Source organism: Triplophysa dalaica, chromosome 3, assembly GCF_015846415.1.
Source record: "Triplophysa dalaica isolate WHDGS20190420 chromosome 3, ASM1584641v1, whole genome shotgun sequence".
In the NCBI taxonomy this organism is placed as follows: Eukaryota; Metazoa; Chordata; class Actinopteri; order Cypriniformes; family Nemacheilidae; genus Triplophysa; species Triplophysa dalaica.
In genome coordinates this window covers 2,918,163-2,935,441 of record NC_079544.1, presented here as the reverse complement: position 1 = coordinate 2,935,441, position 17,279 = coordinate 2,918,163, and the positions used below count along the sequence as shown (strand labels likewise).

At 38.8% G+C, this 17,279-nt stretch overlaps 2 protein-coding genes across 2 annotated transcripts; both read right to left on the bottom strand.

The window, feature by feature from the left end:
- Positions 1–127: 127 nt before the first annotated feature.
- On the bottom strand, positions 128–14,310 carry pak2a (p21 protein (Cdc42/Rac)-activated kinase 2a). Its single transcript, XM_056743902.1, has 14 exons — positions 13,917–14,310; positions 6,620–6,852; positions 5,656–5,759; positions 5,253–5,397; positions 5,046–5,167; positions 4,158–4,281; positions 3,957–4,020; positions 3,183–3,231; positions 2,998–3,110; positions 2,773–2,890; positions 2,594–2,693; positions 2,314–2,510; positions 819–956; positions 128–730 (listed from the first exon to the last, which is right to left on the bottom strand). The coding sequence occupies exons 2-14, from the start codon at positions 6,804–6,806 to the stop codon at positions 644–646; spliced, it is 1,548 nt and encodes a 515-aa protein (XP_056599880.1). The 5' UTR covers positions 6,807–6,852; positions 13,917–14,310; the 3' UTR covers positions 128–643.
- A 138-nt stretch (positions 14,311–14,448) lies between these two features.
- Positions 14,449–16,620, bottom strand: ing5b (inhibitor of growth family, member 5b). Its single transcript, XM_056743966.1, has 8 exons — positions 16,476–16,620; positions 16,063–16,134; positions 15,810–15,976; positions 15,625–15,736; positions 15,419–15,512; positions 15,131–15,272; positions 14,942–15,003; positions 14,449–14,831 (listed from the first exon to the last, which is right to left on the bottom strand). Exons 1-8 carry the CDS (start codon positions 16,510–16,512, stop codon positions 14,792–14,794), a joined length of 726 nt encoding a protein of 241 aa, XP_056599944.1. The 5' UTR covers positions 16,513–16,620; the 3' UTR covers positions 14,449–14,791.
- Positions 16,621–17,279: the final 659 nt, after the last annotated feature.

Below are 17,279 nucleotides of genomic sequence, written 5' to 3'. Positions count from 1 at the left end.
CATTGTGTCAGACTGTTAGTTAAAATATAAAACACAGTATACATAAACACATAAATAAGACAACAGCTTGTGAAAAATGTCCTGATTCCTGTTTTGTTTTCCGTTTCTGCATGCGAATCAAAGAACACAATATACAAAACCATTTAATACACGTCAGGTTATTCAGGCAACAAGTACCCGACGACAGAAACGGTTCATTTCATTTCATACAGCACAACTGTTCCTTTCCATTTTGAGACAACTAAAGGCAAACAGGTAGTAGGCACAAGTGACAGGTCATTAGGTATTACAATTCTTCCCACAAAAACTTTGTTAGGCCAAAATGAACTAATACTCATGTCGTAACTAGTACAATTCAACAGAATCGGGATAGAAATTCATGAAACGTCCAGACACGTACTGACGAAACCTGAAAGAAAATGAAAGACATCAGTAGAAAACGAGAGGGTTTACAGTTTGGGGCTCTTCTGGTAGTTCAGCCCCTTCAGGCACTTGATAAAAAGAGATTGGCATGATGATTGTGCAAGTCGGTCGCCCCCAGGTGGAGAGAACTAAAGTCCTCGGCAGAAAAAACGAAGTTCCTCTTCTAGGGCCAGATGAGAGACTGTGCCGGAGTGATGGAGGTCTTCACAGCAATCGGAGGCTAGCGACTACTCTTCATTGCCTCCTTGGCTGCTAGTATAAGAGGAGTGAGACTGGAAAGAGGCTTGGCCAGCTTGAGGAACGGATGCTACAAAGGAAACATGTCTTGTAAATCTGATTCTTCAAGTATGAGCAGATACAAACAAAATTGAGTAGTTGTGGGTTTAGAGTCTTACTTGGAGAAGTTCCTTTCCTCCACCTCTCTTCTCCACGTCCATCTCAAGACAGCGGTTCAGGAAGTCTCTAAATATGGGCGACAGCTTCTCTGGGTTCTGAAGTTCAGGGGTGCCGTTAGTGGCGATGAGGTACAAAGCCTGTAGACAGAAAGAATATGAAGCAAACATAGCACACGGCATGATGGCAAACAATGGACAGGATGTGTCCATCATCTTATTTGCAATGGAACACTGCAAAAAATGACTTTGTTTTAGGGCTGTGCGATATTGAGGAAAATGTGATAGCATGTTAAATAATGCGATATTCGATACGATATTTTTTTGTATTAAAATATACAAAAAAATCATATAACCAACATATGTTTCACATTATTTTAGGAAAAAGAAAGCATCATTACAACTTCTGAAAGATTGCTGAAAAATACTGCCATATCTTTGAGGTTCTTCTTCGTTTTGGCACTAAATCTTCAGCAGCAGCTGCGGATGGCTCGGGATGGCTCATCTTTGCACGCTACGAAGGCTTTGCAACGCAGATTGTTGATACACATTTGCGACATTTCTATATATTGCACAGCCCTACTTTCTTACTCAATATGTTTGTCTTGTTTTCCAGTACAAATGTCTTAAAATTCTTGAATCAAGATCCATTTTCTCGATGAGCAAGACGACCTAACAAAAGTATGAAATTTCATTGAATTTGTATTTAAAACAAGCAAAAAAAATCTGCCAACGGGGTGAGAGAAATAATCTTAAATTAAGGTTTACCTTTTTCTTAGTCACTAAATTCAAGATTATTTTTCTTACCTCATTGGCATTTTTGTGCTTGTTTTGAGTACAAATTTACTGAACTTTCATACTTTTGTTCAAAAAAACAAGACTTATTTTCTTGGGTCGTTTTGCTGATCAAGAAAATCAATCTTGATTCAAGAATTTTTTGACATTTGTACTGGAAAACAAGACAAACATACCAAGTAATAAAGTCATTTTATGCAGTGAAGTGCTGGGCTTTCCCAAACACTTTCTTCACATTTTCAGCCGCCCAATCACGGTGCAGGAAGGGGGGGCAAATACCACATCACCCAATCAGCACATCCTAATTGTACAGTAACTTAAAAACATACAACTTTCATACCTCAACAGAACCCAAAATAAGATATTTCGAAGAATGTCAGGAACCGAACAACTTCTGTACCCATTCACTTCTGTTGTATGGACACAAACCCAATGCAAGTCAATGGGTACCGCCCTTCTTCGGTTGCAAACATTCTTCTAAATGTCTTCTTTTGTGTTCGGTAGAAGAAAGTCATACTTGTTTAAACGACGAGAGGTGAGTAAATGATGACAACATTTTCATTTTTGGGCGAACAGCAAATTATTAATTTCAATGACACAAATTAAAACACATGATCTTTTCTGGTATTCACTCATATGAGTTTTACTATAAAATACACGCACTCATAAAACGGTTAAACAGTCCAACACAACAGCAGCTCACCCTCAGTGGATTCTCATTGAGGTAAGGCGGTTCACCCTCCACCATCTCAATGGCCATGATGCCCAGAGACCATATGTCCACTTTAGGCCCGTAGGCCTTACGTGTGACCACCTCAGGGGCCATCCAGTAAGGTGTCCCTACCATTGTGCTCCTCTTACTTTGCTCAGGGGTGATCTGAGCACAGAACCCAAAATCGGCTACAAACAAAACAAAGGGTGAACATCATTACATACTGTATACAGAACATATGCAAAAGGTGAAACCTGAGAGCGAGACTCACTTAGTTTGACCGATCCATCCATTCCTAAGAGAACATTGTCACTTTTGATGTCTCGATGGATGACCTGGTTTGCATGCAGGAACTCTAGTGCTTGTATACACTGTGGAAAAGCGCACCACAATATTCAGAAGATGACAGGAAAAATACCCAAATCCCTTAACTATGGTGAAAGATTATACCTCTCTGCAGACAGCAGCAATCTGTGCCTCATCCATACATGTTTCTGTCACAACATCAGTAAGAGATCCTCCGGCGAGATACTCCATTACCACAAAGAGCTCATCCCCAACAAGGAAGCTAGAATGACAGAAATGAAAATCAAATGTAGATGCATGAACTGGAAATACGTGTTGTAAGTTTTATCAATCCGTATTGACTTCTTTAGATTTTGTGAACAGTGCTACCTGTCTACGAAGTTGACAATGTTTGGGTTCTTCATCTCCTTCATCACCAGGATCTCATTGATGATCAGCTCCTTCTTGGGCTGTTTCTGGAGGTTGATCTGCTTGATGGCGACCTAAAAACACATTACGGTCAGTAAAAGAAGGCCCATAAGGACGAGAATGGAAAAAACTGGATGAACAATTACCTCTTGGCCTGTTGCAACATCAATGGCTGTGTACACTGTACCAGATGCACTGTGGAGACAACATTCATTTCAAGCAATCTTAGACCGTGTTCAGACTTGACTTCTTTTTTGAAGCTGCTAGCGTCTGTTTTACATTATAATCCCACGTTTTAAAAAAACGCCAGCGTCGGCGTCTTTTTCTGCAGCTCAGAGCATCTTTAAAGGTTGGAAAAAGTTTTCTGAAAAAAAAAACCCGCCCTATGACAGGGACCTGTCGTTTCCATATCAACATGCGTGAAACGTGATTGGTTGAGAAGGCTCAAGCTCTATAAAAAAATTGAGGCCGAAACGCCCGTTGGAGCATAGTTTTGTGTAAATGTAAGTTTAATTTTTATAATGAGTTTTTAGAGAGAAATTATTATTGTTGTTTTTAAATATGTGATAAGTTATTGCAAAGACGCTCTCTGATTATAATTCAAAAAGATTTCCGTTAGTCTGCCTATCTGCTTCTCTGGGCTGCCTTCTTGAAAAGATGCTGCCTCGGACATCATGACATTCGGCTGCTATTTGTTACCAAAATGTTTACCAAAAAGCGCTTTTGTCTACTTTTTCTTATCAAAAAAGAAGTCAAGTGTGAACACGGCCTTACCCCTAAACGCTAATAGCACTGTTATCAATTATACCTACTAACGGCAAACTAAATAGTAACTGTTCCAGAAACACTTAATGGAACTATTGTTGTAGACTTTTATCAAAAGATGTATAGTATATCTTTTATTAAATACACATATTTACCCTTGTCCAATTTTTTCGAATCTCGTGTATTTTTTCTTGGGGTCTCCAATACTGACGATTGTTCCTGAGGTTCAGATAACAGAGTGAAATGTCAAACAGTTTTTCATTTTCAACGACAATGCACATTTAAGCGTTGGTATGTATCTAATGTACCACGATTAACAATCTAATGAATGAATCAAAGCTGAGAGAAAGACATACTGAGTTTCTCCATGATCTCCTCATCGGTCATCTTGCCCTTGGCCTTCTTCTGTTTGTCTTTGGCATCTGTTTCGGCAATAGCTGCAGGTGCTGGAATTGGATCAATGACCGAGCGGGTGTATACCTATAAACACAATAAAGAAATTGTTGGATTTTAAATTAAATCAATAACATATTACAAATCTGCATTGACTTAAGCCAATCCATTTATATATACTTTTTGTGTATACAGCACTAGTATTGTTTTTCTACCAGTTATAACATCAAAACACTCCTATCAACATTTTTACATTAAAGAGTAAACTTTGTTGCTTTATTAATATTGTTATATATATATATAATGTAAAAAAAAAAATCAAATATATAGCCATTTCTCGTTTAAAAAAATAAACCTACCACTATGCTTCATAAAACATATATGCCGATAGGTTATGAAAACTAAGACTAATATGTGTTCTCTTAAAGTCTTTTTATCGTACACAAAACACAATAATACTTCAAGTTTATTTATATTGTCTATTTTAGTCAACAATATGACATTTCTAACAGGACATGTGATGAGGTAATCTGCTTGTTATGTATGATGTCACGCAGCACCACTTCTGGGCCAAAGGGAAAACGACAAATAATGCTCATGGCGTGCTGTAAAACTACAGATAAAACCTCCATAATGAAATCCCAGAAAACCAAACAGCGATACATTTTTTTCAAAATAAATGATTGAAATATTGATCTGGCGACTATAGTGTAGACCCGAGAGTTTAAAAAAGTGAAGCTTAAATGTGTGATATGAAGAAACAAGTGGATGACAAGTGGGGACTAGAACCTGGAAACTGTATTTTTAATGTCACGACTTTACAAGCGGATAATACGTTTGTGTCCACTCACAGATATGGTGTGAGGTGGGCGTGGTACTACAATAGGGGGAGGGGCATCATCGTCATCATCATCATCAGGGCTCTTAAGTGGTGATTGCTCTGAGCCTTTCTTTGCTGGTGGTGCATCTTTATCTGAGAGCCAAAAAACAGACAGACTTTTCAGTGAGGGGATACACACATACAACCAGAGTGGTGTTTTACGGATGTAGCAATATACCTGTAAAGCTGAGGTATTTCTGCCTGTTGTTGCCGGAGGAGTTGTAGAATTTGAGCGCATCCAGCACAGCTTGAGGGTTTTTCTCCTGCTCAGATTTTGTGATGTTGGAAGTCTGCAGGAGCCGAGCCCATTGCTCCGGCATGCCCTGTGAGGCCACAGAAACAGGATGAAATGGAGAAAGAAAGAACAAAACTTCGCCAGCAAATCTAATTACAGCACCGTGACAGGAGATGAACGTCATGAAAAATGGGGGAAACAATCTAATCCGCACGCTGAGCAATTGAATCAGACGCCCGCTGTATTATTGAATTATACGCTGACACATCTGATAGATTACATCTCAGATCAGAGGTAGCATGTGTAAATGACACCAGAAGAAAGCAGAAAAGTGGGTTTTACTCACAGTGAACTCTCCTGTGACGGAATCGAAGCCCACATGTATGGTGTGCTCGAAGTCCGAAGGGTTGGAAATCTCTGGACGCTCCTTGTCCTTGTCTTTTTTTTTTCCTTAAACAGAAATGAGGATTGTGGTTAGATGATCGGACCAATATTTGTTGGTTGCCAAAAAACTGAAATACTGTAAACACAATTTTCCTTACTGACTCGGTATAAAAGTACTCCGAAGTACTGGTAATGTTGACAACCTTTGTGCATTAAGACAAAAGAAGTGTATTTTTTACAACGTGTAAGGTCGTGTTCAGACTTGACTTCAGTAAAAAGAAAAAACAGCGTTTGGTGACAAAAAGCAGCAGAACGCCATGACTTTGTCGGCAGCGTCTGTGCACAAAGGCAGCCCAGAGACACAGCAATAACTAATAATTAATCACATCTTAATAAACTAGAATACTATTTCCTCGTAAGAAATGTAATGAGAAGTTGTTGAAAGTGAAAACTAAACTTACATTTATACAAAACTACGCTGCAATGGGCGTTTCCACCGCCATTTTAATTCTTTGAGCATATGCCTTCTCGACCAATCACGTTCCACCCAGGTTGTTATGGAAACGACAGGTCTCTATCATTGGTTAGCTGTGAAAAAGGAGCTTGACGTAGGGCATTTTTTTTTAGAAAAGTTGAACTTTTTTCAAACTCAAAAGATCCGCAGAAAAAGACGCCGGAGCTGGCGTTTAAAAAAGCGCTCGGTTAACTCCATAGGATTATAATGTAAAACAGGCGCTTGCAGCTTTTAAAAAGGAAGTCAAGTCTGAACACAGCCTAATATTGCATTGCAAAAGGACATTTATACCCCTTAAAAAAAAAATGAAAAGCTAAAGATGATTTTCTGTTTTAAATGACATTATGCCAAAATGCCTGTATTGAACCAAGTACCCTTGATTTGACATCTCGCAGTGTTCTGTCGCTCTTACCTTTGTCTTGTGAGAATATGTAGGGGATCTTGTAGCGGTGTTTGTCTCTCTTCTCCTCGGGGAGGGAGGGCAGGGGTTTAGTGCCGGGAAGGGTTGACATATTGTCCTTGTTGCCAGTGCTAAAGGTGCTGCTCATTCTGACTGGGGGGGCAGGTGGTTTATCCTCCAGCTCACCGTTGTCAGACATGACACAGAAACACACGCAGAGCAGTTAGAGGGTTTCAGAGATCAACCTAAAGAGGGTGGCAGAGAGACACAGAGACAACACATGAATGAACCGAAGAACAACTGAGATGTATGGAAGATCAAGGATGTCTGAAAAGACTCTTGGAAAGAAAGTTGCATCTGTAAAGGCCTGTTCACACCAAGCGCTATAACTAGGGATGTAACGATTCACTCAGCTTACGATGCGATTCACAATTCTGATCTCACGTGGAATTTAATCATGATTGTTTTACTGAATGAGTTGAGGAAAATGAAAATGAACAACTGCCCTTTTATTATTTCTCTAATGCTGCACAATTATTGGTGACTAAATAGCAGTTTTAAAACAAATTCAAAATCAAATAAAAATGAATAGTACAAAAGTCTCTTTAATTTAAAAAAACTAAGACTTTGTCTGCGCTTTTCCTAACTTTTTTAAGAAATATCAGTGTAGTAGAGTAGGCGGGGCGAGACCGTGGTTCGAGTCCGGTGAGTAATTGTGAATTAGCGCCAGCTGTGCGCACACCGGGCTCGAATCACATAGGAGATAGGGAGCATAAAAGGAACGAGCGACCGGACCGTCGAAGAGAGAGGACCGGGCCCGAACTTGTGTTATGTTTGTATTTATATTATGTTTTGTTCGCCGGCGGTCGTCCGTGAGGGGCCGCCGGCTGTTATATTAATTTATTAAATGTTTGCCGGTTCCCGCCTCCTTCCTTCCATTTTATTGAAGTTTGTTACAATCAGCATATTCACGTTTACCAAGTTTGCAAATATACAGCGGCCCGATCTGATCAAAACATTTTATAACGTCTCAACCGACTTCCTCTCATTTTAACCGGCTCACGGTGAATCTTTACATTCCTGGCGATAACTCATCAATAGCTGATAACATTATTTAAATTTACAGGTCGCACGCTTTCATGCTTCAAACATGCAAGGCCTTTAAAGGGATAGTACATCCAAAATGGAAAAGTCCGTCATGAGTGACAACCTTAAGTTGTCTTTTAGATCTTTTCTTTTGTGTTAAACAGAACAAAAACCAACTTTTCTTCTATGGTAGTCAATGATGCCCCAGAAATCTCATTTGCAAATCTCTTCCAAATATCTTTCATCTTGTTCAACCAAACAAAGAGATTCCTACAGGTTTGGAAGAACTTGAGGTTGAGAATTTTCCTTTTTGCGTGAACTATCCCTTTAAATTCTAATGGATTTTGTTTGGCCATCAATGTTTTACTGTTCATCTGCGAAAATAACAAACGCTCTGATTGTTATTCCCACTATTCCTTTAAATTAAGAAAGATTGTAAAAACTTTATTCTTGTCCATTGACAGCACACTCAACAGTTTTATAAAACCAGCCAAGTCCACTAATCCAATAATGCTTGGTTTCAAGTACATGTAAAAAAAAACAAATATGTCCACAAAATCAGAGAGGACCATTTCAGAATTTTATTGCCTTTAATGAAAGCTTTCCAACCACCACAACAGCCACACCAAGAGTCTGTTAAAACAGTGAAATGCAAACGAACCGCTTGCTAACAGCTGCTTCTGCAAAACCAAACAATCAACAAGTTCACAGAGACAGAGAGAGCCTGTGTATCACTTCTCATAGCTTCCTCCCTTTCCAGAAATACATCAACAATGTCCGTCCTGTGTGAAAGCCACTGATGCGTTTTGAAAATTACTATACATACATAACTATACATCGCTTCCTTCCTGATGAGTATAACAGCTATTAGTCTTTTATGACACGAGTCAACAAGAACCATGAACTAGCAAGTGCCTTCAAACAACAATCCCCGAGTTGTATTCTAAAGGGCTCATTCCTATGCATGAAATGCTTTGAAGGGTTACCAAAAGTGAGAGCTTCGATAAGGGATAAAAAGGGTGTAGGGGACCAAACTGTTTCTTGAAGTGGGATTCTGCGTCATTCCCGTGACCTTAAGGCGGCGCTGTCGTCACGGGGCCGCAAAGTGTCTATCAGTTGTACCCTATGAAAAACGCATAATGTTATTTAAAGCCAACACGTTAAATTGTGCAATTCTTTTAGTTGGGTGTAGTTTTATGAACATTTTATGAAACTGTTGTCCCCTGGCGCCTTCTGAGGACCCCCGTTTGAGAAGTCAAACGTCAAAACGGCTTTCGACTCACTGAACAAAGTTCTAATAAAGTTGAGTTAGCATGTTGCATCAATTATCAACAAAAACACAAATATTAACCAAACAGCCATTTTTTATTTAGACAGAATAACATCTATAACAACTTTAAAATTTAAAGCTGCAATCCGTACCATTTGCCTCTCTAGCACCATCTCAGTTTGAAACGTAATATTGCAGGTTACGTCAGAGCCGATAGCCTTGTGGGCAAATGCTCGACGTGTGGCATGATTACGTTTCGGATGACCAGATTTAAAATCCTGGCTCGAGGTGATTTCCTGATCCCACCCTTCTCTCTGCCACCTCACTTCCTGTCATCTCGTACCGTGCAATCCAAATAAAGGCAAAAAACTCCAAAAACAATTCTTCGATTTGCTTTACTTATCTTTATACGGGTTGATAACGAATGCCGTCAAACAGACTAAATCATTTTTTAACCTATACATTTTACAGGTTTCATGTAAATCTTTACCTACAGCTTTCAAAATGTTGCTACACACATGATTTTGTGCGATCAGCAGATGTTTGGTTGTCAGCAGGTTTTGAGGTGAAATCAGTGCCATCATATGGCTGTCAGCATGTCTCCACCCCTATCCCCAACATGTCCAAATAAGGTAAAATCCTGTCTCACCTCTGTGAGGTCAATTCGACAAATCAGACACATGCAACAAACTCGACGTGACCACAACGTCTTCCTGTTTGACAATACAGCTGTACAAAACCCCTAAACGTTATAACGCACAACACAAGACAAAAGAAAATCATTTAATCACACAACATCAATAAATGTCTGTAAATGAGAATGACAATAAGTGATGCAGAATGTGCTGCAAGTGCAATTGCAACTTTATACAAATAAAGCATTTCACTTCAAACTCTATTTTTTTAATGTTGTACCCAAGCCACAGCTTACACATTTAGCACATGTAGGTGACAAGACAAACGAGAGGTTAGAAAAAAATTGATAAAACAAAAGCGAACTATTAAGCAAGTCGTGCATGATCAGAGACAGTTCCTGTTCCTTAAAAGAGAACAACTAAAGCACAATTGGTGCATTTACTGTTGGAAACGCTGCTGATTTAACTACAAAGAGACTACACTTTCATTACATGAAACCACGAAAACCAAATACAAACCCTTAACAAAATAAACATACAAATGCACACTATTATTTTTGCCCTTAGGGAACGAACATAATGATCAATTGGATAAAGGTGAAGAAAAACGTAAATACATCTTACATTATGCCAAATCTTTCTTACAAAAAACAAATGACATCATACAACAGTTGAACAGCTTATGTCCCTATGTAGCTGATTTTCTAAAACCCACAAAAATACCCCACAAACATTTCAGAAAACACAGTGTCATCACTATAATCTCACCCTGAAGAACCCTGATGGAAAGATCCCGCAGACGCACTTGTCCCAGGTCTTCCACGCTCCCGAAACATCGAGTGTCTCTACTACGGCGTGTCCACTGTCCCTTTCTTCCTGTGCTTCCACAAAAGTGAGATACAGAGGCATGTCGATGCAGGCAAGCTTCATTCCTCAGCAGGATGAAATGCTGCGAGTGCAGTCATGTCTTTGTGCTGCACATTACTATGGTGACGGAACGGCCCTCAGGCTCGATGTACGGCCCAAGAGCGGAGACTGGGCATACCTTTACACTCCACTGCCTCCCGCCACCACAGCCTAAAATACATTCACACCACTGGATACTGGGCGTCCAACTCTTGTTTATGGAAGATGTTACTAGAAAGCATCCTCAAAACGTGTAAGGATACAAGATAAATAAATCTGTAAATAATAACCGTGTTGTGACTGTAATGATGCTTCCAAGACCAAAGATTTCAGTAGAAAATTCTCCATTTTCCCCTTAAGGAATGTTTTTTGGGATTGTCAAGTTTTAACTTGAGTTCCCATAATGACTGTGATTTGGAGAAGGGTGGGACTCCTTAGCACGCAGCACCTTATTGCCTCAAACACAGTTCATTTCGTTCGTTTTTTACAGCCAGTGTTTCAGGTTTCTCTGTCATGAATTGTTATCCCATCATCGACTCTTAAAGCCCCAGGCAACTAATTCCATAAACATTTCTGTCAGGTCACGCGTAACACAACTGTTCCTTTAAAAACCTGGCAGGCAAGAAGCATGCACCGCACACATGCACAGACTTATCGCCAGTTTCACTATTTTAACAACTGTGCAAAATAAACAACAGTGGGTACAAGATGTTTTTTACGCAATGACATCACAAAGACATCCTCTTACTTTTTCTATCCACAGCATGCATAATTTGGCTCAGCCAAAGCCTGAACCCATGTCCTTACAGTCTGCGTGATAAATAGGAAGCAAGATATAAGTTTATGGGAAGAGGGCCTGTGGACATTCCCATCTGCTCCCCTGAGCATCTGTGATTCCCCTTAACACCTAACCAGCATTATTTGTTTGGCACAGATGCATGCTTGGAAAAAGTAAAACATGACAATGCAAGCAATGACGAGCTTTCATAAAAACAAGAACATATCAATATTTAAGGGTTATTCATTACGTAGTACATCAAAAAATATACAGGGTTTATCAGGCATAGAGAAATTGGAGGCGGCCGCCTCCGTCAAATGTCGCGCCGCATCAGAATGTTGACAACATTATGTCTGTTTCTTCACAAGAAATGCTGCATTTAACAGTCTGTCATTTTAAATGCAGTTGCGGCATTACGCCACAGAAGAAGCGCTGCTTTGTTCTTAGCACACTGAGGCGCTTAAAAGAATTGCAGAACAAGAGCTGACGGTGTTTCGTGTGTTATTTTTTCATCCAATGACGTTTAATTTCTTGAAACATCTTAAATTAATATGACGTAAATCATTGTAATGTTTAGCTGTGCCGTTGGATCGTTGAATCAGCGAATACTGGACACAGTGAGTTTGCCAGTATAAAACGACTCACACACCCATGACTCATTTGAATCAATTCATTTAAACTTTTGAACTTTTCAGTCACTAGCGAACATAAGAGATCATTGAATCATTTAAAGTGAATCACAGAGAATACAAGATGTGAATGAGCTATTATCATGTAAGTCTGGTTTATTCAGTTGGCTATTGTGTGCTGAAAGGTTAGTCGAAAATGATAAAAAAGCTTTATTTGATAAAAACATTTCTGTTCGGTTGAATAAAGGTAATGTTTCATACAACTTAATAATTGTCATTTTCATCCAACTTTATTAGAACTCTTAATATGTCAAAGTCACTTTGGTTAAGTACGGTAGGCCTGATATATGATAAGTTAATTAAATATACTCTTAATGTGTCTACTGCAATTTTTCATTTAATCCTTGTATGGTGTTGATGATTTTGTTACAGCATTGTTCGTTCATTTATGTAAAGCATATGTGCTTAAATGGGTAATGTTTTATGTTGAATAAATCTAAATGTGTTAGATTGAAAAATAATAAATAATATACTTTTAGTAAGCACTGAAAAGGGGTCCCACAGACCCATAAAACACGTGAGATCTAGTGGATTTTCATTGGCTTTCAATGTTTTATGGAAAAAACTGCTCTCCAGGCGATTTTAACAATATTGTTCCTCTGTTAAGTTATTGTTGTAGTCGTGGTGTGGACTCCCCCACTCTCTTAATATACGTTTTAGTACATCTAAAATGATTTTCAAAGCTTTATCTTGATATCTACAGTTCTAGTCTCGGTGTGAAGATCCACTTAATCTAAACATTCCAGCTTTGACGCTTTAAACATTTCTGATGACTAATATATTCTAGTCGTGTTTTTGTGATGTCAATTACAAACCACTAGAGAGACGTTGAACAAAAAAAGCCATCAGTAGAGTGGCTGCACTTCCTATTACTCACATCCACTCGGCCTCTGATTGGTGGAAGGATGACGCAAGCGTTTCCTGATCCTAGGCCAGACACCACAAGTACAGGTCACATACTTGCACTTAATCTGACCAACTGGACCAAAACAAAGATACGGGAGCAAGCGTCTCCTTTACAGATGTGCAGTGGAACTGTTTACAGGAAGAGCGACCAGGGGCCTTTTGTATTTGCAGCTTCTATAAAAGGAAATACTGAGCAAGACTTCCTGGACTGAGCCTGCCGCCCCCCATCTGTGCTATTGGAGAATGTGGGCATGTGCTGGAGATGAGAGACAAGCATTCTAGCCACTTACTTCTTATTAAAGACAGTACAAACTTACTATTTAACAAAACTGGGGAAAAAAACTATTTTTAATGCTTATACCAGGTGTGAAAATATGCCATGTAGGCCATTAACTAAAAATATCTAATATTTACATCATAGAGAATATAGACATGTTTTGGCATGCAGTTGGAAGTGCTAAAGGCCACATAAAGTCAAACATAATCTTCGTTCCTTCAATTTGAGGCTAAAATACACTTCATGACTTTTGCTCAGATTTCAGTCTGGACTTGTTGCAGAAGGTCTGTGCCAGTCTGCAGATTTGATCTGTTAGTGTGTTTCTAACTTTCAAAAAGTGTCTGATGTCTGTTCAGATTTTGAAAGTCGTGTAGTGTGTTCAACCATAAGATTTACGTTTTGCCCTCTTAACAATTCCCTTGCATGCGTGGATTTTTGTGCTCAGACGTGCCTTTAGTTGTTTTACTTGTAGTCAATGCGTCTCATGTACAGCTGCTTTGTAACAATGAAAATTGTAAAAAGCGCTATATAAATAAAGTTGAGTTGAGTAAAGACGCGAATAGGTTTCATCTTATCCGACAGCATACTTGACATTTTTTAACACAACAACAATTCCAACCAACATCAGAGAGACAGCACTGCACAAACAAAACAAGTCTGTCCATGTTAAAAACGCACAAGTTCAATGACAAGCAAATTTAAAATAAAAGTCTCGACTGGATGTGATGCTGGCCATACAGATGTTCAGCGTTTCTAACTTACCAGAACTCCGCGTAAAACCTCTTCACAGTTTTAGCCCCGCCTTCTCCGCTCTCCAAACTGGTCTTGCTGCAGTTATTTAAGGACGATCTCCCCTGAGATTACGATTCGTGAGGTTTTATCAACGTTCTTCAAAGTTTTCGGAGTTCACGTTAACTTCTTGGACCCGGGATCTGTCTGCTATGGCGGAGGGGAAGCGGAACTGGCGACCCAGCCCAGTCTTTGGACTTCACCAAGCGTGTCTATTTTAGACCCGGATTTCTAGCCTAGCCTGCTATTTATTATAACGTTGAGCAAACATTAAAATCTTAAACCCAAAAAATTGTTGCCGTGGTTTTCTGCAAGCTCAAAGGACTACTGTTTCCGAATCGGCTGCGTCCATGAGTTTTGACGGCTGTGTTGCATGACGGGAAGTGTAGTGCGAACTTCCGTAAAGAGAGCCGAGACCGATCGCTCTGAAAACTACATTTCCCAGCATTATTCTTATTAACAAGTCGCCAAAACACATTTTACAGTACACTGGGGGGCGTGTTTAATAGGTATTTATTAAAGCTGTGCGAGAGGTTATACATGAATATAATCATTTAGATTAAAACGATACCAAAATGTTACCAGTGCGCAAATGTGATCTAGGAATAAATGAGGTGAAGTTATGCATCGTCATAAATTAACTTTATTTTGTAAAAAAGAAACTCCAAGGTTTTTGTTGGCACTAAAGGAAACATTTAATATGCGTTACCATCGTGACATTGATGCCTATGTTGTATACTTAGAAAAGACACTAATACACAGATTTTCCCAACACAAGGTCCACGGAGTAGTTTGTTGTTTAAAGAAAAAGCAGCTTGGTTGATTCAAAATGCATGGTTAACATAGCTTTACTTTTTCCTCATTTCTTGGATGCATCGTGGGCAGTACCTGTCGACAGAGACCATATTGATACTGGATTGATGATGCCGTTTTAATTCAACAGGAAAACATGTGTATACTGTACAAATAAGAGGACACAGTAGGGAGATTTGTCTTACCACTTTCCCTTTGGTTTAATTGTCAGGCCAACACAAGCGAAGTGAAACCATTCTATTGGACACTGTTAAGAGAAGAACACAATTCACTTCACGAAAGATTTAATTAGGTTTATTATAATAATGTCTAACATGTTCACTTGACTGAAAATATAGTAGATTTAATAACACACAAATAAATGTGTTACTTACATCTGTGTTGTCACAGCCGATCATTTCTCCATATGACACTTGAGTACATAAGCAGTATGTGGGTTCATTAGGGTCCACGGGCATATCGAGGACATCTGATGGGTGCATGGTGAGAAGAGCTTCACTAACATTAGGACTAGTACTAGAAACAAGACAACACACAGAGAAAAAGGCTCATGATTTCATGTAAACGAATACCAGACGCTGTGTCGATAGGATGTATACATATACGTAAATGTCATAAATAACACATAATGTAACATCAAATGTGACCATTTCTTTAGTTACCCATTTTTCTGTTTTTTCTGCTTTGGTGAGTCTTGATCTGATCCTTTCTTGTCTCTACCATGTGATCCCTTCTTTTCTTTGATATTTTTATCCTCTGAAACAAAAAAATCAGTCCCACTTTAAATGACTGGATTAAAATACAGTCTAATAAAATCACTAGGTTATTGTATATGTATGTATATATATGTATGTGCAAAAACACTTACTTTGAGAGTGCTTTTCATCTGAGCTATCCTGAATACCCGAATCCAGTTTCTCCTGCAGATCATTTTCAAAGCGCGCCAGATCAGCATCTAATTGCCGAATGTGTTTATCCACCTGATAATATAAGCACTGTGTTTTGATAAATGTATACGTAAGACAATATAAGACAAAGGATTCTGCAACTCACCATTTCATAGATCTGCATTGCCAGCTGAACTTTATCATCACTGTACTCTTTGCATTTCTGATATGCGTTCTCGATCTTCTTCAAATGCTGGACACGCTCCTCAGATGCCAGATTCCTAACTTTGGCAACATACTCGGCAGCCAATTCATTAATCTCTGCTTTTTTCTCTGAAAGAAAATGCACCTTATTTCAGATAGTTTGCAAAATAGCAATGTTTCCTGTAGAAGAATCTGAATGGCAGAAAGCACCATACCTTCAGTCCTGTTATCCAAATCACCCATCAATGCAAAGTTTCTCTGGAGCTCGCAGGGAAGTCCCTCTATACCTGGAGTGAATGATGGGGTGTAATTTTACTAAATGTAGATGGACAAGACAGTACAGGAAACTGTACATAATGCAAGCCAAACGAATTACACAAAATATAGACATTGCACAGACATTCATTGATATAACACATTAAACATAGTTAGAAACGCCAATATCGTTAACAGATTTAAATGCACGTTCATTCATTGCTGGTTAGTTTTCGCTGAGTGTTAGATGCGACGAATCCTGAACAACATGCGTAACACAAGAGAAATGCATGATATTCACACATAAACAACCTGACAGTATTTAAATTGCATTGCGCATTAGATTTACGACGAACAATGTGATTAAACTTACTGTCTAAATAATGCTCTAAGTACATTCCTTTAGCCATTCTGTGTTGTGTTGTCTTCTACACGAGGATAAGATTTGTTTAGCCCGCGCCGAACTTTACTTCCTGAATTCCCCGTGCAAGACATTAGATCTTTAAATAAAAAACGCGCTTGAAAACACGTCATTAGACTATCAACATGGTTTGTATATCACTGCTTTTGGAGTTTCTTTATCATCGTGCGTAAACTAGGTTATAGCTTGCTCTCTATCGCCATCTACTGCGGCGGAGTATGACTCCATATAAACCTATTACGCATTTGTGATTTATCTCCCTGAACTCTTTGAGAGTCGCTTTCGATAAATGACTAATTTAAATGTAAATGAAAGTATATTGTATAAAGAAAGTATGACTTATTTTACTTACGTGTAATTGAATCTACATAGATATTTAAGCAAACAGATGAATTGAGTGACTGTCAGAGTGACGATGCGATAAATAAACTTACCACAAGGTGGCATTGTTGTCACAGACAGAAATAAGTAACAATTTATCTAAAATGTATGTAGAAAAGTCTAGCGAGCTTGTTATTATGTAAGTTAAGATTGTGTTGCACAAAATAGGAGGAAGCACAAAATAAACAAAAGGAATTTAATTGATATTGTTATATATCCACAGAAGGAAAATGCAAAAGAAGGCCCCTGCCTGGTGTGAAAGGGTGGGCTATCAGATATCCTGGGTGGCATTTACACAATATATAGCCGCAAAAAAAGTAAGAGACCAGATTTAAAGGTGGTTTTCTGATAAGAATGTGTTTTGGTAAAATTATC

Coding starts and splice junctions, on each gene's coding strand:
- pak2a (XM_056743902.1), bottom strand. CDS start 6,806: ATGTCTGACAACGGTGAGCTGGAGGATAAACCACCTGCCCCCCCAGTC. Junction 5,760..6,619: donor CATATTCTCACAAGACAAAG/GTAAGAGCGACA, acceptor TTTCTGTTTAAG/GAAAAAAAAAAGACAAGGAC. Junction 2,891..2,997: donor ATTGTCAACTTCGTAGACAG/GTAGCACTGTTC, acceptor CTGTCATTCTAG/CTTCCTTGTTGGGGATGAGC.
- ing5b (XM_056743966.1), bottom strand. CDS start 16,512: ATGGCTAAAGGAATGTACTTAGAGCATTATTTAGACA. Junction 15,737..15,809: donor CAATGCAGATCTATGAAATG/GTGAGTTGCAGA, acceptor TTATATTATCAG/GTGGATAAACACATTCGGCA. Junction 15,004..15,130: donor TCGGCTGTGACAACACAGAT/GTAAGTAACACA, acceptor TTCTCTTAACAG/TGTCCAATAGAATGGTTTCA.